General features: G+C 49.3%; 1 protein-coding gene across 3 annotated transcripts; it reads left to right on the top strand.

The window, feature by feature from the left end:
• The first annotated feature begins 10,274 nt into the window (after positions 1-10,274).
• Positions 10,275-15,170, top strand: S100a2 (S100 calcium binding protein A2). 3 transcript variants are annotated; one of them, XM_075979111.1, is made up of 4 exons: positions 12,039-12,305; positions 13,432-13,556; positions 13,640-13,787; positions 14,917-15,170. In XM_075979111.1, exons 2-4 carry the CDS (start codon positions 13,459-13,461, stop codon positions 15,067-15,069), a joined length of 399 nt encoding a protein of 132 aa, XP_075835226.1. In that variant the 5' UTR covers positions 12,039-12,305; positions 13,432-13,458; the 3' UTR covers positions 15,070-15,170. The 3 variants fall into 3 exon arrangements, with proteins under 3 accessions (XP_075835227.1, XP_075835226.1, XP_075835228.1); XM_075979112.1 differs by lacking the exons at positions 12,039-12,305; positions 13,432-13,556 and adding an exon at positions 10,275-10,392; XM_075979113.1 differs by lacking the exon at positions 13,432-13,556 and having other exon boundaries at positions 12,045-12,305.
• The last annotated feature ends 5,948 nt before the right edge of the window (positions 15,171-21,118 follow it).

Genomic DNA, 21,118 nt, shown 5'->3' with positions numbered 1-21,118 from the left:
ACGAGAAGTTGACGTCCAGGGCGCAGATGTCCTGAGCTCTTCAGGCCCCAGGGGTCAGAACTCTGGAACTGCGGGGCCTCTGTACCTGAGGAAGGGCCTGTGGGAGGTGGAAGCCTGCCTCCAGCCCTGAGAGCTGTGGTGTGGAGGGGCGATGGTGCCGATAGGGACCTCCTCACAGGCAGGGAGTTAAAACAACAGCCAGATACAGAAGTCTAACTGGTTTCAGTTTGAAGTAGAAAATGTTCCCCTTGTGACACGGAATGTAATAAACCATCCTCTCATGTGTGCCCGGGTTGACTGATCTATGACATGGGAAACCACTGAAAGAATGTTCTCTAGCTTGTGGTGTGGTGCCCTGATCCGAGTTGAAAGGAAGTATTTTTTAGTGGCTCCACCCAGATTAATATTGGAGTCTATCTTGCCATTGCAAACTGAAAAATGAGAACACTCTGAGGTATGAGCACAGCTATGGACCGTGAGCGGTGGCAAGTGGATGCATAATCACAAATCTTACCCAAGAATAAACAGGTTCTAAAAGAAAATAAAACAAAAAGGAGATGAACTTTCTTTGGGGAAAGAATTGATTAAATGCATAGTTCTAGAACTGCATAAATGTGAGTAGGGAGATTAATGCAGCTGATATACTAAGTGATCAACTTAATTCTTAATCAAAAATAAAGGCTGGTGTGTACTCCATGGTAGAGCTATCATGTGTGAAACCCTGGGTTCCATGCCCTAAACCACAAAACCAAACAAATACAGAAAGAAAGGAAGTAAGGAAGTGTGCCACCCAGATTACTAAAGGAGATTATCTTGCCATTACACACCAAACAGGACAATCAGAGGCACAGCTCTGGAGGAAGCAGACCCTTCTAGTATTTTGATGGTAACTGTTATAAAATAATCACACAGATCATTTAATTTGCTATGTAGAACTAAAATGTATTGCAAATTTTGAAACCCTGACATTTAAACACATTTATACTATTTGGCAACCATGTATGTCAGCTGTTATTGGCCTTTCTTTGGCCTATCAGTGCCCAAATAATGACATGGAGACTTGTTATTAATTATTAAAGCTTGACCTTAGCTTAGGCTTGTTCCAAACGAGCTCTTATACCTTAAATTAACCCATTTATTTTCTGCATTCTGTTGCTTGGCTCTTTACCTTCACGCAGTACTGTATGTCCAGCTCACTGGCTAGCCCCACCTCTCTTGCTCCCAGAGTTCTTCTCTCTCCCTGGAATTCCCACCTAGCTTCTTCTGCCTAGTTATTGGCTCTTTATTACACCAATCAGAAGGTGCCTTGGCAGAGACACATCTTCACAGTGTACAAAAAGATTATTCCATGCTAGTCATTTGTATTTGTAGGTAAATTGTGGATCAGTGGTAGGGTGCTTGCCTAGAATGTGCAAGTCTTGGGTTCTATCTCTAGCATTGGGCCATGGGGAGGAAGAGAGGATGATGTTTGGAAAATGTTTTATGTTATAAAAGCGTTTGCTATTTTGTATTATTTGAAGATTCTAATAGAGGCAGGTATTTAATATATATTGATTCATTAATATTAGAAAATAAGCCTACTTTTCTTTCTGGAGAGCCTTTTAGAAAAAGTACATTGAATATGTTCCTTTCCCAACTAGTATTAGGAAATCCACTTAAGAGTCTCATTGCGAGAGATGGATTAGTATTTTAAACAAGCGCCCGGTGACTCTGACGACGTCCCTCCCCAATCTGGTTTGTATGCTCACATCACCATTCCTATGCAAATTTTCCAGTTAGCCTGTAAAAAAAAAATAAATAAATAAGTTCTTTGGATGGTTCAGCAGGAGTTGGAGTCCCTCAAATGTCACAGCAGCCTCTAAGCTCACGTCCTTGCAGGCTGTGTTCCTTAGCAGTTTAAGGAGAAGAAGAGCTGTTGCTAGGGAAAAGGGAGTTTCTGTTTTTGTTTAGGTGTGCTGTATTTTCAGATGGAGTCTCTGACAGAGATTGCAGTGACAGTGGAATATGGAAGTCCAGTACTCTGAGGAATATCGCACTTCTAGACGGCCGTCACCGCTGATTGACTGGATCTGAACACAAATGATGGCTTTTAAGTTGTGTAGTGACAACTGCTGGCACCATCATTTGGGAGTCTGAGACAGGAGGAACTTGTGGTGGAGGGTACCCTAAGTTGCATAGTGAGGCTCTGTTAATAAGGGAGAGAGAGTGAGAGAACAAAATAGTCAACCAAATTGTGTCAAAGGACAACAATGTTTCTTCAACTTCAAAACAGTTTTCTAAGGTTCATTCCCAGCCTGTGACCGTCCTAGGAAAGCCCTGGAGCTTCCCTTGCCCCCTTTCTGTTACTTATTAACCTTGTGGCTAAGGCAGTGTCTCTTCCTTTAGATTGTTCCTATTTCCCTATCTATGTGTGGACACATACATATGTCATGGTGCCCATGTGGGTGTCAGAGGTCAGCTGTGGGAATCCCTTCTCTCTCTGCCGTGTGGGGCTCGGGTTGGCAGCAAGCACCTTTACCGCTAAGCTTTCTCACTAGCCCCACTTTCCCATAATTTTATATCCTGAATCTGCCGTTTCTGCTGTCCAGGGTAAGGCAAGCACTTGACGCCAGCCTTCTGAGCTTCTTCAAAAAGGCTATCCATTAAGTATTTAGAATTTGTTTATTGACTATCAGGAAGGTGTTGGTTATTGGAGCCTATTTCACAATCTCTTTCTCCCTTTTTGGGAATGGAATCCAGGTCCTTGCTCTCTCCAGGAGAATGCTCTACCACCGAACCACAGCTACCTTATTCTTCTTTTATATTTTCAAGGCTATTTACTTTAATTATCTTTTATCTTGTTTATTGAAAAGGTTGCCGATGAAGAGACGAATAGGGTTAAGGGCAGGGAAAGGGCTCGGAATTTCTAGGGCCCCTCTGATTGGACCATACTCTAGGGACTTCTGCACAGTCCATTTCATTGTGTTCCTTCTAACTGGCTTTCACTGGGATGCAGTGGCGGTTTTGGTGGATAGAGGCTGGGGAAACAAGAGAGTTTGTATTTCCTGACCACATCCCCTGAAAAATGACTCTAGCGAATGGTTGTAAATGGCCACAGAGAGGCTGAGGAGGGGAAGAATCTGGGGCTTGGAGGGTGCTAGTTATTCCCACCTTCTTCCCTTTGAAGCTCTGAGGAGGACTCAGGTAGGGCTCCCACACAGCCGTGGACTAGATGGTGTAGTCTGGAGCGGAGGCCATGCTGTGGTTTGAGTTAACTCTCTTCTGCAGGTTCATCTATCTGAAGAGTTGGTTCCCAGGTGGTCGCTCATCTTGAGAGATTGAGAGACCCTTGGACTTGGGGCCTATTACAGATGTGAGGTACAGGAGTAGGCCTCATAGCTTCCTCAGGCACACCATGGATGCTCTGCTTCCTGGATGGCACCCTGGAGCAGGCATCTGTCTCATCTCATAGCCATGAGGCCACCCATAGTCACACCCTCCTCTGAGATGGATTATCACCACACAAGTCATGAACTCAAATAAATCCTTTCTTCTAGAAGCTGTCAAGGGCCGGTTAGAGTGATGAAGAGCTAACTAATGCAGAAAGCTGTTGCTGTCATAAAACATGGCACTTGGGAGGCAGAGGCAGGTGGACCTCTGAGTTTGAGGCCAGCGTGGTCTACAGAGCAAGTTCCAGAACAGCCATTGCTGTTACACAGAGAAACCCTATCTTGAAAAACAGAAGCAAAACAAAGCAAAACAAAACCAAAAGAACTGATCCTATTTTTTTCTTTTTTTTTTTAGTCTTTGGGAGGAATGTGTGGAGGAATTTAGAATTGTGGGCCAGACAGGCCCTAACACTGTAGTCAGAGCTTCTTGGGCCATTCTGATAGGTGTTCAGGAGACCATACTATTGCTAGAAAGAGGGACACGGTTTGGATTCCTGAGGATGCAGAGGGGAAGAACTGGCTGGAAGTAGCAGTGCATGCCTGTGATCCAAGTTCTTGGAAGGTGGAGGCACCAGGATTGGGAGTTCAAGGACATCCTTGGCTATATAGCAAGTTGGCCAGCTTGAACTACACAATGAAATGTCCAAAAAAGAGACAAAAGAGAACAATGAAAAACAAGGAAAAACAAACAAAACCAAATACACCTAAAAATAAAGCTGGACTGTAACAGACACTGGGCTAGACGCCATTTATGTTACATTCAGATAAAGAAACTGGTTGTGTGTTGTGTCCTAACAATTTGAGTGCTGTTGCGTTCAGAAGCAATGGACTGATTTGTTCTGTGGAGAACATTGCCAGACAGCACAGCGTTCAGGTTGCCATGTGGTTTAGCTAGGATTCTGGTGAGAATTCTGAGCTATTAGATAGTGGAGAGAAAAAATGGGGAAGATTAAGAGTTTGCTGTGCACAGGGCCATGAGTCAAGGTGAAGCTGCAGGAAGGGCAGATAAGGGTTCTGCAGAGAAAGCAGCCACAGCCGCACGGACAGGAGCGCAACTAAGGACCGACTGTGCAGCTTGCTTTGGGACGGTGGGATTGGCGCAGTAAAGGTGAGATCTTATCCACTGAAGGCCTCAGGGCATAAAGCTGAAAACCCAGCTGAAAGCCCTCATTTGAAGAGTGTCTCCGCCTGGGGGTTTCTTGCTTGAAAATGGCTGCCCAGGGAAACTTCCCCTGATGAAGTCACATAGGCCCTTGGATACTGCGGCCACAGCCCAAGTGGGTCAGGCTACATTTCAAGTTGGCAGTAAGAATTGGTGTTATTTTCCATGTAGTACTGGTTTGGCAGGCAAACAAAACTCCAGACTCATGGGCTGATGGAAGTTTACACCAAGGTTACCCAAAGTTGCTGAGGTCTAGCAATCTGTAGCAATGCTACATTCTCAGCAGGGAGTCCTTGCGTGAGGGCTCTGTGCATGAAGTTTCAAGGGAGATCCCAGGATGCAGGAGGGGGCAGAAATTTGGACTTTTAAGCAGGCACTGAAAAGGCCCAGGCCAAGAGAGAGTACACATGCTGCAGGATGCAGGGCTGGAGGGACAGGACTGTACAGAAGCGATGGAGCCCGGGAGATGCTGTCTCGGCCCAGATGCTGGGCGTGGAGCTGTTGCACAGCATTCTGGTTGTCACGGGGTTGTTGATCACTGCCTTTAGCTAGGTTTCCAGTCAGAATTCTGAGCTATCAGATAGTGGAGAGAAAAAATGGGGAAGATGAACATTTGACATGCACAGGACTGTGAGTCAAGGTGAAGCTGCAGATAGGGGTTTTGCAGATAAACTTTGGGGTCTGTTTGAATTCTGGTCTTTCTTTAGTCTGCTATTCTTTCGATATTTTCCATTCCTTTGTTTTAGAATGGATATGTTTGTATCACTGTACACTGGAAGTATGTAGTGGGAGGGAAATGGGAGGAGGGGAGGAGGGGGAAAGTTGATATTTGGTTTTCCATGGGCTCTTAGTTAAGGGTTTGTTTTGAGTCTCAGAAGAGACTTTGGACTTCTGAACAGAGTTGGAACTCTAAGAGCACAGGGACTTTTTGGTCTTTATTTACTTTTTATTTCTTGTGATGCATATATATATATATATAGCATATATTTAATATATTATCTAAACTTATATAATATATAATACGTGTATATATTTAATACATTTTTGTGTGTGTGTGTGCCAGAGGTTAAGTAGGAATGTTTTCTTTAATCCCTGTCTAACTTACTGCCTGAGGCAGGGTCTCCTCTGAACCCAGAGCTCATTAATTGGCTACACTGACCAACAAGCCGTGACAATCCTCCTGTCTCCTGCCCCACAGCACCAGGGTTACATGTATGTGTTGCCATGCCCAACTATTTATATGACTTCTCACCACTCAAACTCAGGTTCATATTGTTTGAGCAGCAGTTACTTTCTGGACTGAGCCATCCCCCAGCAACTCCGGGTTTTTTTTTTAAAAGTTGTCCTGAATACGTGAATGCATCCTGTGTTATGGGACGACCATCCAGCTAGGCACAGGATGTTATTGTTTGGATGGGAACTGCGCTCCACAGGCTCATGTGTTTACAAACTTGATTCACAGCAGGTAGTGCTGTTTCAGGAAAGCAAGAAATCTTTAGAAGGTGGGACTTAGCTAGAGGAAGTGGGTCACTGGGAGGTAGGCCTTAAGGAGTTGCAGCCTTGCCCAGCGTCTGGTTGACTTCTTTGCTTTCTGGCTGATGACATGACGTGCCCAAGGGTCCTTCTACCCCCACATGGAGCTGCTCATGCATCCGAGTTTTCCTCACGATGAGCTGTGTTATCTCGAGTAGTGAGTCAAACACACCCTTCCTCTCTTGAGTTTCTTCCTTTAGGAGTTTTCATCCTGGTGATGGGAAAAGTAACTAGGCCAATAAGATCTTTGTGTTTATTATGGGTGTTTTGCCTGTATATATGTCTCTGCTATGTGAGCATGCAGTGCTCAAAGAGGCCAGAAGAGGGCACCGGAACCCCTGGAAATGGAATTAAAGCTGTCGCATGGGTTCTAGAACCCTGGTGTCTCTGGAAGAACACCCAGTGCTCTCAACTGCTGAGCCATCATCTTTCCACCCCCAAGATCATTATATATACCATGGACAGGTGTGTAGCCATTTCTTCAGAATTTAAACATCCCTCTAAAGCGCAGGCAGTAAACAAAACTTCCCTATCTCAAGAAGCTCCTAAAACAGGATTCAGAGGTGTCTCCCCGAAAGTATAGAAGCAGAGAGGACTTCTGGGGAGAGGAGACTTGTTGATTTGCTGAGCTGCCTGCAGGCAGTGCAAGGTAACTAATTGTTATTGTGCCTGAGGTGCCGGGGGTGGGGTGGGGTGGGGGTGGAGGTTTGGTAATGCAACTGCCTTTGAGTCATCCAAGCTCCAGCATGGAACCCCAACAAACTCATCAGTTCACTACAGATATTTGTCTCCCCAGGAAAGTCACCCAGCATGGTCCTTCTCCACACCTCACCATGGACAGACGCTGCCCAGCAGGACCCATGGGGGTGGTGGGCCCTTAGTGGAGGAAGGGAACACAGAAGCTTGGATGGGAGGGGGCAGCATCAGTGGTGAGGGGAGACCAGAGTCTTCTCATGCAGGCGGAGAGGGCAGTGGAGTGAGTCATCTTCCAAGAAGGGGGCTTTAAGCCGCTCCCTCTCCATCACTAGCAAGACCAAGACGGGAGCTTCTGCTAGCACTGGAGAGAGCTGATTCCGTAGAATGCAAATGAGGCGGTTTTCGGAAGGCTCAGGGGTTGTGTGTATCTGGAGGTGGGATAATACAGGAAGGGGAGAAGATTCTGGCAGTGAGGGACAGTGCTTGAGCCTCCATCCACCATCCATCAAACACGTCTCAAGCATGCCGGAGCACGCAGGAGACCCGGGAAATAGATATGGGGACGTACCTGGAGGAAATAACCTTTGAGCTGAGCTGGTGATTAAGAGGCTTGAGATGGGGCTGGAGGGATGGCTTTGTGGTTGAGAGCACAGGTCCAGAGGACCCAGGTTCAATGGCTCACAAGAGTCTGTAACCCCAGGCCCTGGGGATCTGACACCATTTTCTGGTTTTCTTGGGCACCGTATGAATGTAGCACACAAACATACGTTCAGATAAACACTCATCCACATAAAATAATAAATAAAATCCCTCCCCCCCCCAAAAAAAAAGAGAAAAGAAAAGAAATCAGAGGCTGGTGGGTGGCTCCATTGAAGGCTTTCCACGAGAGTACAGGGCATGGGCGCAGATTTGGGGGCACGAGAAAGTACGATATACCACAGCAAAGTTAGCGTGCCAAGGATAGCATGCCACGCCTTGGTATCCTAAAAGCGGTGAGAATTCGCCGAATGCTCTAATCTGGAGAGATTTGAACTTTTCAAGAGTCAACCCTGGAGGCAGAGCTGAGGAGGGTTGGAGTGAGGCCCAGGAGCAGGGGTGGGAGAGCATCTACAGCAGGACCAGATGATTTGAATGAAGCCTAAAGCAGTGTGGACAGGGACCAGGCATGCTTAGAAATAAGCAGGCTGACCAGACATCTGGTTTGCAGCCAGGGGAAGCGGAGGCTGGGAGGAAGCCAAGCGTCTGGTTTGGGCCACTGGGTGGATGGCAGTGCTCTTTGTGGCACACGGGAAGCCTGGTTCTTCCATCTGTCTGCCTCCAGGCTCCATTCTTCCCCCCGGAGATTCTGCACAGCTCCCCTTCTCTGGTCCCCATGGCAGGATGTTTCCTGTGGTCATTCCTTGGGGATTTGTAGCTCTTCGAGGCTCTGTTTTCCAACCCTGTCTTTATTTGCTGGTGTAATGACTGGTGGGCTTTCAGGCAGTGAGGAGAGGGAGGGCTCCTGTCCCTAGTACCCCCGCCCCCACCCCGGTGTCACGCAGCAGCACCTGACGTGGGTGAGATCCTTTGCGCGCAGAAATGAACAAGATCCAGTCTTTACTGGAAGGTGGGGGCGCTCACAAAGGTTGCTTTTTAGTTTATTTCAAATTCGGGCTACAGTATATTTGAAGTCAACAGGAAAAGGTGCCAGAAGTGGAGATACTGAGAAGACGGACTCCTGGACCCTAGTGTGGCCGACACTTGAGGCTAATTTGCTGGACCGAAGGAGCAGCAACTATTCTTAAGGCCTCTTGGCAACACTGGTGGCTGGAGCACACAGACGTTTAACACTGCAAAATCACCCGTCTTTAAGTTTTGTTTCCTCCCTTATTTGTTGGGTGTGAAGATGTCCTGGAGCCCCAATTTTTATTTCTATAAAGTAGGGTGAGATGGTCCACCTTCCTGGGATTGTCTTATGAACTAGGTGGGATAGATTATGGAAGAACTTGGCACACAGTAGGTCCTCCGCAGCCACAGGAATGCACACACTTCTTAGGAATGGCAATTAAGAATGCGAGGCGTGGCTTCTCCTGTAATGACCGTGCTGCAAGGGGAGAGGCACGGCTAAGATTTATAGAACAGATCGTGAACGACTTCACGCAGTTTGATAAGAAAAAGAACTTCAAAGTTTATTTTAGGGTGCAGGGGATACTAAAAGTGATCCTCGTGGCAAAGAGGTTTAGACTCTGAGGTGTGGTACCACTTACCCAACATTGCAGAGTGAGTCAGGGACAGCACCCAGACATGCCTGGGAAGCTGAGAGTGAGGTCATTTCTTTTTTCACTGAGCTGCCCCCCAAAAGCAGTGACTTGGGCAATGCTCAGGTTCTCATTTCTGACACCTCTGGCAGCCCCTAATCCTACCCCAGGCATTTAAAACAGGTTCCCAGTTTCGGGCTTCCACCTAGGCTTCTCAGCAGGGGCTGTCCAGGAAACCCCTTCTATGTGAAGCAGGTGTGGGCGTGGGAAGGCTCCTTGGAGATGAATCACCGCTGCCGCCTCCTTGGTGAATCACGCTCGGGGCTTGGGAACAGCTTGCTGGTGGACGTGAGGGAGAGCCGAGAGCTGCATTGCAATGATAAATCTCCACCACTAGAAGGCAGAAAAGGGACAGGCAAAACCGGAGCTGGCCAGGGCTGGCACTCAGAGGGTGGAAGGACTGTAAGGGCCAGTCAGTGCCTGGGATGCTCCACCGCCTGCTTCTGTCCTGGATTCTCTGCTGGAGAATGTCAGAACAGATTGGGGCGGGGAGGGGGGGGAGCTGGGGTGGGATGGGCTCATCCACCCGGTGTTGTCTGTCCTGATGTTCTAAATACAGATGCTCAAGGTCACACAGAAAGTCAGAGGCAAGTCAGTCTGCTTTGGGAAGTTTCAAGAGCATAGCTATTGGATGGGGCACAGATGTGGCCTGCATCTCTGAGATGTGGACAGGTGTCCAAGTCCTGCTGCCTCTGTCCAGCCCCCTCTCTCATCTTGTCCCTGTCTCCCTGGTTCCTCTGTCACTATTATGCTCTTATTGATCCATTCCTCCAATCTTTTTTCTTCCTGACTCTTCCACCTGACTGTTTCTCTGCCCTCTTCAGCCTCCATCCCTGTCCTCTGGGGACTTGGGTCCTTTTCTGGGTCCCTATGGCAGGATGTTTCCTGTGGTCACTCCTCAGGGATTTGTAGCTCTCAGAGGCTCTGTTTTCCAACTGTGTCTCATTGCCGCTCCTGGGACTCAGAGGAGACGTTATTATTTACTAGCATGTTCAGTGGTGAGCTTTCAGGCAGGGAGCAAAGAGAGTCCCCTGGCTCCTACCTACCCACCAGCCCCAGTGACCTCTGTTGCCAGTCAGCAGCCATAAACTCTGGGAGGCACCTGGTGTGGGCGAGATTCTGTGCTCATGCAGAAATGAATAGGACCCAGTATTCATCAGTGAGCTCACCACAAGGCCAGAGTGAGAGAACGCCAGTGCACAGTGGATCTGTGTAAATAAGGAGCCGCTCAGGACAGAGGGAGGACACCGGGAGTGCGGCGTATGTGCCAGGACAGGTAGAAATGGAGTCTAGCTGGGTTAGAGGAGCCCTTTCAAGTGACCTTCAAAGGGTAGATGGGATCTCAGGAGAAGGAGACACACGCGGGGGTGTGGGCAAATTCTGAGCAGGGCCATCAGTGAAGCCAAGGGCCTTGGCTTCAGCACGTGTTTGTACACTTGTTCAGAGAGCCACGACTGGCAGGGAAGCTGGAAAGCAGTGGGTGTTAGCGCGAAGGGTGTTTCCCTGTGCACTTAGCACGCAGGGTGCTCTACTGTGCACTTTACGGAAGAGACACCATGTAGTTTCTGAGTGGAGAGGGATTTAATGTGAATAAAGTGAAGTCACTGTGAGTGGCAGGAAATTGTTCCCCGTGGGCTCCTCCCCGGGGTGGAGAGTTTTTACCTCTACCTAAAGTTTTTACCTCTACTTAAGTAGGTTGTGAAGGGAAGGGAAGCATCATGAGGAGGGGGACACTCAGGTGCCTTGGAGAGGAGGGGGGACTCTGGGTGCCTTGCAAAGACAGAGAAGAGGACACTGGGGGAGCCAAGACCCACTTTATCTGTGCTCTGCAGCTGGTTGGCACAGTGACCCCAAAGCAGAGACCTGAGGGTCTGATTCTGCTCACTCACAGGTTTCCATGGGGTCACTATCCTCATCTCCCTCGGTGCTGCCTGGTGAGGGGCTCCACGTTGGCACTTGTGGGTTGGGGTTTCCGGCTGCTGCTCTGGCCTTGGGGAGCAGGGTGTGCCTCTGAGTCACCACCTGGGCATCTGGGCCTGGAACCATGTGAGTCACCCAGCACAGGGGGAGCAGAGAGAGGGTGCCTGATGTCTGCAGGGGAAGAGAACTGGGCCCACAGGAAGGGCGGTGCCCAAGTGGGGGGGGATAAAGAACAGAAGGGGGGCAGTCTTGAGGTCAGCTCTTTCCTGAAGACCCCTCCCTTGGGCCCAGTTGAAGGACACAGTGTCCTTCTCCATGGAGAAGACACAGTGGGGGTGGTGAGGGCCAAGGCTGGGTACAGGCCCCTGTTTTCAGCTCTGGGTGGAGGAGTCATTCCCACCCATTCACCTAGATAGGAAGAAGGAAGAAGGAAGGAAGGAAAGAAGGAAGGAAGAAGAGGAGGTTCATGTCTCCCTTTTTTTCTCTTTTGCGTCTTACACAGACTGCTGCTCACTGAATCTGGGTCTGGTACAGAACCATTGCCCTTGCTCATTTTGAAGTAGTTTAAACAAACGTAGCCACCTCCCTATCTCTTTAAGAGGGATTCTGGTGCCAGGCTTTCAAAACAAAACAAAACAAGCAACAACAAAAGATTCCTTAGACCTCCTGACATCCTCTAGATGTCTCCTGCTGCTCTTTTGAACCCCAGCTTTCTGGGGAGCCTGGAGAGCTTCTCTCTGTCTCTTTCTACCTCTCTTACACACACACACACACACACACACACACACACACACACACACACACACACCACACATATCCATGAGCACAGGCTGTGAAGTTGCCACCCACCGTGTGTCCCCGCATCTTCTGACACAGGAGGAAACTGTGACTCACAGGCATAATATGAGAAGCAGGCTTGGAATGAGTCTCTAGGCCCCAGGACAGAAGCTGCCTCCCCTCTTCCCTGACCAGGCTCCCCTTTCCCACAATGCCTTTGTTTCCATGTTGAGGCCCAGATGAGCTCAGGGATGCCCTTAGCTGGAACTGGAGGCTCCTCCAGCTGGTGCTGAAGCCAGTGTTTTCTGAGAGGGATGGGCCAAGAGAAAGTGTGTGGGGTGGCAGGAGGCCAGATTTTATCAAGATCAGGTTGGGACAGGTTCTGTTTCCCAAAAATGACAAATTGGAGGCCAGTAGGGTTCGCATATAAATCCCTACCCTGAGTGTCTTGGCCGCTGTATTTCCTCCTGGGTCTCTCCACCACCTGGTCTGGTGAGTACTCTGTCCTACACAGGACCTAGGTTTCGATCTTTGTTCCATTATCTCAATCCTTGTTCTTGTAGTTTTCTCTGACTTCCTAGTGGGACTTCCCATTTGAAGAGACCCTTTGTGAAGTTTTGGATGGAAGGACCTTCCCTAGAATCCCCTGCGAGGGTTTAGGTTATTCTGTGGCCTGTTCTCTCATCTCTGGGTCTGAGGTCTCTGTTTCTTAGTTTAGATATGTCTGTCTAGGGCCTCATTTTTGGGGTTTAGGCCTAGGAGTAGGCCATGGATATGTGGGGGTAGAGGCGGATGTAACTGCCATGAAGCGTATCTGAAATCCCCCACTTAGGAGACTGAGGTAGGAAAGTCATGAGGTCAGGGTCTGACTGCGCTGCACAGTGAGATGTCGCAAAAGCAGTCAATACTGGGATCTATTAGGAATAAGAAGCCAGAGACAGGGTCTCAGTGCTTAGCCCCGCCTGGGTCCCGTGCCCGGGTAGCGGCAGAGTCTTGCCCAAGGCTGCTTACTGTGCTGTTCTAAGCGGATGAGGGTGGGGCTTGCGGAGGCAGGGAACTTTCCCTGCCTCCAGCACTGGCTCCTCTGGCTTACCCTGGAACCCACCCAATATTCTTAGAGGAATTTGGAAAAAGTGACCTCTGAACTCTGACCTCATCTCTTCAGCTTCTAGCCCGATCCCAAGACACTGGGCATTTAATATGTTTTAGTTCTAACCCCAACAGGATCCTTCTTGATGGGGAGAATGTTCAGTTGTCTCCATCCTGCTCCCTGTCTGCAAAGAACCAGCATGTGCGGCACAGCTCGCAGCCTATCACACTAGCAGAGTCCCTGTCGGAAGGATGGCAGAGACTCTGACTTCAGGAGACTAGGGTCTGTGAAAGCTTTGACCCCTGCACGGGGCCTCATACTCTTGGACTGTTCCCATGGCTGCTGCCAAGCAATCCCGGGAGCCCATGGACACATTTATGCTCTACATTCCTGGCACAGACAGGAGTCAAATTGAGCTTCTAGACACCCTGCAGCCTCCTCCCATCCCCCTCTCTGCCTCCTGTAGACACTCGAGTAGGGAGGCCTCCCCGAAGAGGTGTGTCCCTAGAATACGAAATCCTGCTTTAGGTGGCTCCAGATCACAGGAGAGGTTTAATGTTTGAGTGCAGTCTGAAGTGGCTGTGTGAACCCTGGTCCTCAGGGAGACACACTTCCAGAGCAGGATGCAGGCAGCGCCTAGCCATTTCGAGAGGGTAAGCTTGGTGGAACAGAAGCAGATCTTGTAGACTGGACTTGAGGCCCCAAGTTCCTTGATGGTGTTCTTTTGTGTTTCTAGATTCAAGATGTCCAGTCCACTGGAAGAGGCTCTGGCTGTGATGGTCTCCACCTTCCACAAGTACTCCGGTCAAGAGGGTGACAAGTTCAAACTCAGCAAGGGGGAGATGAAGGAGCTTTTGCATAAGGAACTGCCGAGCTTTGTGGGGGTAAGTGAGGCAGGCCAGGAGGGGAGGCGGGGAGCGATAGGTGGACACACAGGGTAAATCTTTTCCCATTTTCATTCTCAAGGTGCCTCCTGGTGCTTGTGCCAGGGTGGGGCTGAGGATCTCCCCATCAGCTTCCACTCCCCGGTCCCTGGGGTGGCAGTTAGTCTATGTGGGAACGGACTTATCAATGGTTAGCCCCTTCACTATTCCTGAGCACACTGCTGTGGGGGGGCTTCAGAGTCCATTGGTAGAATCTTGTTATCTGCTAGTGGAATAGTCCCAAGCTCAGGGACGGGAGGCAGCTGGCCCAGGGTCGCACAGGGATATTACTAGGGCATTAGTTTCTCCTTTTATTTTACACATTTGTATGGTAAGCCAAGAAAGCATGCAGAAAGAATGGATTCCAGCTAAGGCATGCACCCTGGGGCATTTGGCAGCGAGGTGCACCTAGGTCTCAGTTTGCTTCTTGTCTTGAACAGACTAACGGGTAATCCTAGAGACTCAGGTCTCAGGCCTTAATATGAGGCAGGGCTTACTTTTTTTTTTTTCTCCATTTCGGGTTAATTCTCTCCCATTGTTTTGGCTGGTATTAAAAAGTTCATCTTTTCTGAATTCAGCCAGCTGAATTCAGGGCAGAAAGCTTTGATTTTTCTCATCATCAAGATGAAGCTGGGATCCAGCAGAGATTAGAGTTCATACCTAGTCTGAGGAACACCCAGTACCCAGCATCCCCCACTCCAGCAAGCATGCTGGAAACTTTTTTTGGGGGGGTGGGTTGGGTTTTTTCTTTTGGTTTTTCGAGAGGGGGTTTCTCTGTAGCTTTGGAGCCTGTCCTGGAACTAGCTCTTGTAGAGCAGGCTGGCCTCGAACTCACAGAGATCCACCTGCCTCTGCCTCCTGAGTACTGGGATTAAAGGGATTGCCACCACCACTTGGCAATGCGGAGACTATTACATCATAGTCAATCTGTCCTTTCTCACTGGGCCTTCTTGGTACCTCATGGGGTCTCCTGCCACTGTGCACCTGGCTGCCCAGTGGGGAGGGGACGCAGGATACTAATATAAAGGGGAGGTTTTGGCTGTGGGTAGGGCAGGAGCTGGGTGATAACTCCACTCCCTGCCACTTTCAGGAGAAGGTGGATGAGGAGGGACTAAAGAAGCTGATGGGCGACCTTGATGAGGACAGCGACCAGCAGGTGGACTTCCAGGAGTACGCCGTGTTTCTGGCCCTGGTCACCATCATGTGCAACGACTTTTTCCAGGGGTCCCCAGCCCGGCCCTGAAGCAGAGCGCTCCACACCCTGCTGTGTGTCTCCTGAGCCCATAGGGCTCTCTATTTTTTTTTTAATTTTTGTACTAAATAAACTTTTGTTTGTTCATTTGTGGACAACATTGTGATGACTCAATTACGCTCTGTGCCCTGGGTGGAACAGTTAAAGGGCTGGAGACAGAAAGTGCTCTGGTTTCCGACACCTTCTGCTCTCCAACTCTCCTGAGGTCAAAGGGTCTACTCTTTGGGAGTTCACAAAATGAGATTTTGGGAATTGGGGTATGCTGATAACATTTTATTTTGCTAAGAAAAGTATTTTAAAAGGCAGGTTGGGCATGGTAGTATAACCTTTAATCCCAGCACTCAGGAGGCAAGGCCAGGGAAGAGAGGCAGGGCAGGGGCAGAGACAGGGCAGGGGCAGGGGCACGGGCAGAGACAGAGGCAGGGACAGGGGGGAGGGGACAGAGGCAGGGGCAGGGGGCAGAGTCAAGGGCATGGGCAGAGGCATGGGGCAGGGACAGGGGACAGAAGCAGGGGCAGAGGCAGAGGCAGGGACATGGTCAGGGGCAGAGGCAAGGACAGTGGGCAGGGGCAGGCAGCAGAGGCAGCAGGTCTCCAGAGTTTGAGGCCAACCTGGTCTACATAGTAAGACCCTGCCTCAAAACAACAAAACGAAACAAAACACACATACACACAAAAACCCCAAACCACAAAAAGACAAATACCACCTACAACTACAATCATTTCACCTCCCTCCCCAGTTTCAACAGAGAAGGGAGGATATAATCTCAGAACACAGCGCAGCCCTTAACATTTGGGACTAAAGGGTGAGCGGTCCCAAGAGTGGCTCAGGGAGCAGCGCTGGCCTAGCCAGCCCCGAGTTTAACTAAGGGCTCCTTGTTAGATCCCAGGCCTGGGGCCGGGTTCTCGTTTTCAGAAAGTTTCCTATCCACTTTCAAGTTGGCTAGCTCAGTTCTGAGTTTACTCTCTCCCTGTTGAACTCTGCTAAAACCTCTTAGGAGCCCGCTCAAGGCAAGAATTCTTATGTTTTGCCATTTCCCCTAAAACTGTAACCTAAGCTGCTATATATCCTGCATCCTATGGCAATCAGGTGATAGTTGAGCACATGGTTCACCAGCTTTCCAGCATATAAACACCAGGCCCTAGAGTTCACTCTTCCTTACCTCTGTCCAATTTTATCTTTTAATTTACTATTCTTGAAAGGTTTTGACAGCTACTGGATTTTGTACCAGTCATACAAGCATTCGGAAGTTACGCAAGGCCCGATCTGTGATGATTTAACTAAACTGGCACCTGAGCATTAGACGTCTTGAAGGTCAGTTCAAGTTTGGTTCAGTGACTCAGATGGCCTCCTAGCTACCTGTTGCTGTAGAATGAACCATTTTAAGACATGCTAGGTGAAAACATACATTTATATCTCTTATGGTTCTGTGGGTAGGCTGGAAATGGTTGTGGGGGTCTCGGGCAGTTGCAGGCTACCATCCCTCAAGGGGCTCGCTCAGCGTGCTTTGTACTTGGTGCTAGTTGTGTGGCTGAAGCTCACACAGAACCATCAGTGTGCTGCTAGATTTATGCCGATTTGACACAAACCGTAGTCATCTGAGAGGAGGGAACCTTGACTGAGAAAAAGATCCGGCTGTGGGCAAGCCTATTTTGTTAGTGATTGGTGGGGAGGGCCAAACCCATTGCGGGCAGGGCCACTCCTGGGCTGGTAGTCTAGGCTTCTATAAGAAAGCAGGCTGAGCAAGTCGTGGGGAGGGAGGCAGTAAGCATGGCCTCTGCATCTGTTCCTGCCTCCAGGATCCAGCTCTGTTTGAGTTCCTGTCCTGCCTTCAGTGCTGGACCACAGAGCACAAGTGTAAGCACCATAAACTCTCCCCCACGTGCAGTTCGTCATGGTGTTTGTCGCAGCAACAGAAAACCTAACCGAGACAATCGCTTACTGGATCCCTCTCTTGACACTCCAGCAGGGTGTCAAGAAAGTGGGCTTCTCTCTTTTTATTACCATGAAAAGAGACCATTTGTTCCAGATGGGGCCTCTCCCGGCCCTAGGTGAGCAGAGGGGACAGAGCTGTCACATGGTCTCTCACCTGCTCCTTCCTCCTCTTCAGAACTCTGTCTGATCTACTCTGCAGGAGACCCCCACACATCAGAGTTTCCTGGGGAAGCAACAAAACAGCCAGGAGAGCATCGCTTTTGTGTTGTTATAATTATTATCCATCTCCTCTTTTCATTAAAAAAAGCCAAGGTGTCAGCATACCCAGCTAGGAGTAGCCGCATTACTTTGCTGAGCCCCAAAAGATGTAGGCAAAGCCCTGTACACAGGGTCACGACTGCTGTGTTAACAAGGCAAAGGTTCTGGAGGACAAAGCTTTTCCGGTCTCATCTTCACTCACTCTGTTACCCACCTAGAGTATGGACACTGAGCCCTGGAGGCCTAGCAGCCATGTTGTGACCAGGAATCACAAGCATAGTGTAGGCGATGGTGTGCTGTGGGTTTAAAGAAAAAACACAAGGAAAGGACATTCCCTGGGCCCTCAACCCAACCCCAAACTACCTACAGCAGACTTGTTATGTAAAGTGATTGAAGTCAGACAAGTTTTCTGCAATTTACTGCTGAGTAAACTACAGATTAGTAAAGAATGTGACATTGTTCATATTTCTCTGTGTGCGCACGTGTGTGCATGTGTGTGTGTGCGAGAGTGAGGCTATGCTATGGCATACGTGTGGAGATCAGACAGCAGCTCCTTCATGCGTGGTCCTCCTGAAGCTGAGTCAATCTTAATGATTTGTTGTTGAATGAAACGCAACAGAAAACGATGCCCTGGGAATTCTGAAATACATCTTAGGAACCTTTCAGCTTCCAGTGGAGCCTCTTGCAATGCTCATGCTCAGGGTGTCAGAATGTGTCGAAAGCGAGGGGCCATGCTCTGAGAAGCCCAAGCTACGTGGGGAGACCACAAGTTGGATCTTTCTTCCCCGGGAAACTCTGATGTGTGTGGGCCGCTTGCAGAATAGATCAGAGTTCTGAAGAGGAGGAAGGAGCCGGTGAGAGGCCACGTGACAGCCACTCGCTCTCAGCGCTCTGCCCTCCCCACACACCTAGGGCTGGGAGGCAAGGCCAGGCAGGTCCCCTGGAAGAAATGGTCGCTTTCCATGGCAATCAAAAGACAGAAGCCCACTTTCCTGACACCCTGTTGGAGAGGAATCTGGTAAGTATGGGTCAGGGAGTCATGATGCCAGTAATTAACGTCTCAGGGCAGTTCTCAAACCTCCTTGCAGGCACACTGTCATTTCGGCCTCATGGTAACCCCAAAGGGGCTATTATTAAACCTTTTTACGGATGGGAAAGCGGAGGGGGCAGCTCCGGCCATTTGTGCTTGGTCCACTCATGCTCCAGCCGTTTAATCCTGCCTGTGCCCGCACCTCGCAGATGAGGAAACAGAGACCAGGGATGTTAAGGGCTAGTGTCTGGCCTTGACCCATGTCTGTTAGAGAACTCCTCATCCCTCTGGGACCCTGGGCCAGCAGACTGGGCCTCTCTCCTCTTTCTGAAGCCATCTCCAGAGCTTTGGACTTTATGTGACCTGGAGGGGACCTGGCTGAATATGGTTCAGTTGTACCTGGCACATTGGCCCAAGTCACAGGGAGATGGGGGCCTCCTTGCAGGGGGTTGGCTCTGTGAACTCTGATTTCTTTTGGTGCTACATAGAAGTGGGCTTCTCAGTTTTGGATTTGGACAGTCAGTTGGGCTAGCAAGACCAGACTTATCTTGCTGCCTCTGAGGTTTCCCCCAATCGGAGAGGCTAACCACTCCATTTGGTATTGGACAGAATAACCGACATCAAAAGGCTGAATGCAAACAAACAAGCTTCCCCATTCATTGTGCTGAGGCGGAGGAGGGTCTGGACATCACTTTTTTTAACAGTTAAAATTTTTTTTATGGTTTATTAACTTTGTTTTATGTGCATGGGTGTGAAGTGTCAGATCCCCTGCAACTGGATCTTCAGACAGTTGTGAGCTGCCATGTGGGTGCTGGGAATTGAACCCGGGTCCTCTGGAAGAGCAATCAGTTCTCTTAATCACTGAGCCATCTCTCCAGCCCCTGGACATCCTTGCTTGTCAAGGACCTGTGACCAGATCTCCCCATTCCCCCTGGAATTGCTGCTGGGATGAGAATTGTAGCAACCACACCTCCAGTCAGACCACCATTTTATGGTGTGGCTCAGAGAGATCTCTAGTGCTCTGTGGAAAGGGAGACTGAGGCCAGCGTGAGTTAGTTACCTAATCTAAGATGATTGCTCACTCAACCACTCAGAATGGAGCCTAGGGAACAAGTAAAAAGATCTAATCCAGAAACCCAGGAAAATGGGAATACGGTAAATAGACATTCCCTTAACCCAGCAGTCAATGTCTTTCTACCTTAAACAAGGGGGAAGACGAGGGTCTTAGACTAGGGATGGCTCGAGACTTCCCTGTGCCTTTCCTGTGATCTGGAATAGGACATGGAGAAACGAGGTTGATACACGTGCGGTCGGTCACAAGGCAGTGACGTGGCTGTGATCTTGAAAACGTCTTAGTTACTCTTATATCAGCGTCTTTAGCCTTGACTGGGGAGGAGAGGGGCTGGGGTAAGTTGCTCCTGTCCTGGGAGTCCAGACAAACAATCTTTAAATGACTAATGTGTCTACGTGCAGAGTTCAGCAGGAACTGACCCGGAGGTTAAGGTAGCAAAGGAGACAAGCACAGACGGCGGAAGTTCCTAGAGTTTTCACCCTTATTTAGTTATTTGCGACAAGGCATTGCTGTGAAACCTAGGCTGGGCTCAGACTTTCAGCCATCATCCTGCCTCAGCCTTCTAGGAGTACAGACGCACAGTCTGCCAAGTTTGACTTCATCTTGTTTTAGTTATCCATTGGATGTTCCTGTGGGCCAGAGGGCAGTGGATAAGGTAAAGTGGCTTTCAAGCCAGTGCTTGAAAAATACCATAGGTGATCTGTTTTGTTTTTGAGACAGGGTCTCTCTGTGTATCCCTGGCTGTTCTGGAACTAGCTCTATAGACCAGGTCGGTCTCGAACTCACAGAGATCCGCCTGCCTCTGCCTCCTGAGTGCTGGGATTAAAGGCGTGTGCCACCACTGTCCAGCACCTAGGTGGCTTTTCTCATTTTAAATCAAACATCAGAGATGTCAGTTGAGCTAGGAGACTTGCTCAGCTCATCACGGCCAATGCTATTGATTTTCTAAGTCAACTAAGAGCAAGCAGAGATGGCTCCACACTTAAGAGCATCTACTGTTTGTGCTGGGGAACCGGGATTGGTTCTCAGCCCCCACATAGCACTCAGTTAAGGGTTCTGGATCAATGCAGTGAACTGGTACCCCACTCCATAGCTCCCATATGGGTCACCTGATCTCTCTACCAGCTTGCTGTTCTCATCTGTGCAGTGGACACAACCAGCTATTGGTTTGGTAGTCAAAGCAAGCAGCAGATCTGACCTCTACAGGTTCTTCTTGGTCCCAGTTTAGATTCTCTTCCTATTCCCCAGCTCCAATTCCATAGCTTTGACTCTGGCTCCAGCTTTCTCCCTGGCCCAGTGCTGGTTCCAGTAACCAGATACCCCGTCCCATATGTTCTTCCTACTTGGCTCAGAAGATCAAAGCGGAGGTTGATTGTTTTGGTCAAGTTCATTTAACTTCACGGGGCTATTGGATTTGGGTGATCATTCTGGCCCTGGGGCTCAGGCCCCTTTGCCAGAAGTAAATAGAATTTCCAGATTCTTGGGAGCCTCTATTTTTTCTCTGGGGTGCAGGACCAGACACTGCCCTTTAGAGGGGTGGTTGTTTTCCAGGAATCTTAGGTGATGGTGGTGATAGCAAGGAGACAGAAAGGGAGCCAGGGAGAGTCAGGGCTTCAGCTTGTAAGAAGCTCTGCCAGATCGGCTAGCATCTGCTGTCGCCCTTCACACACTATCTTGCTGAGCCTTTGAGGCAATGCTTCTCAGTCTCCAGCAGCAGCGAATTTCTCGCATTTCTCGGAGGTCAG

The sequence above is a fragment of the Microtus pennsylvanicus genome, chromosome 7, assembly GCF_037038515.1.
Source record: "Microtus pennsylvanicus isolate mMicPen1 chromosome 7, mMicPen1.hap1, whole genome shotgun sequence".
In the NCBI taxonomy this organism is placed as follows: Eukaryota; Metazoa; Chordata; class Mammalia; order Rodentia; family Cricetidae; genus Microtus; species Microtus pennsylvanicus.
Note: the sequence above shows the minus strand (reverse complement) of the source record. Positions and strands in the feature narration are given on the sequence as shown.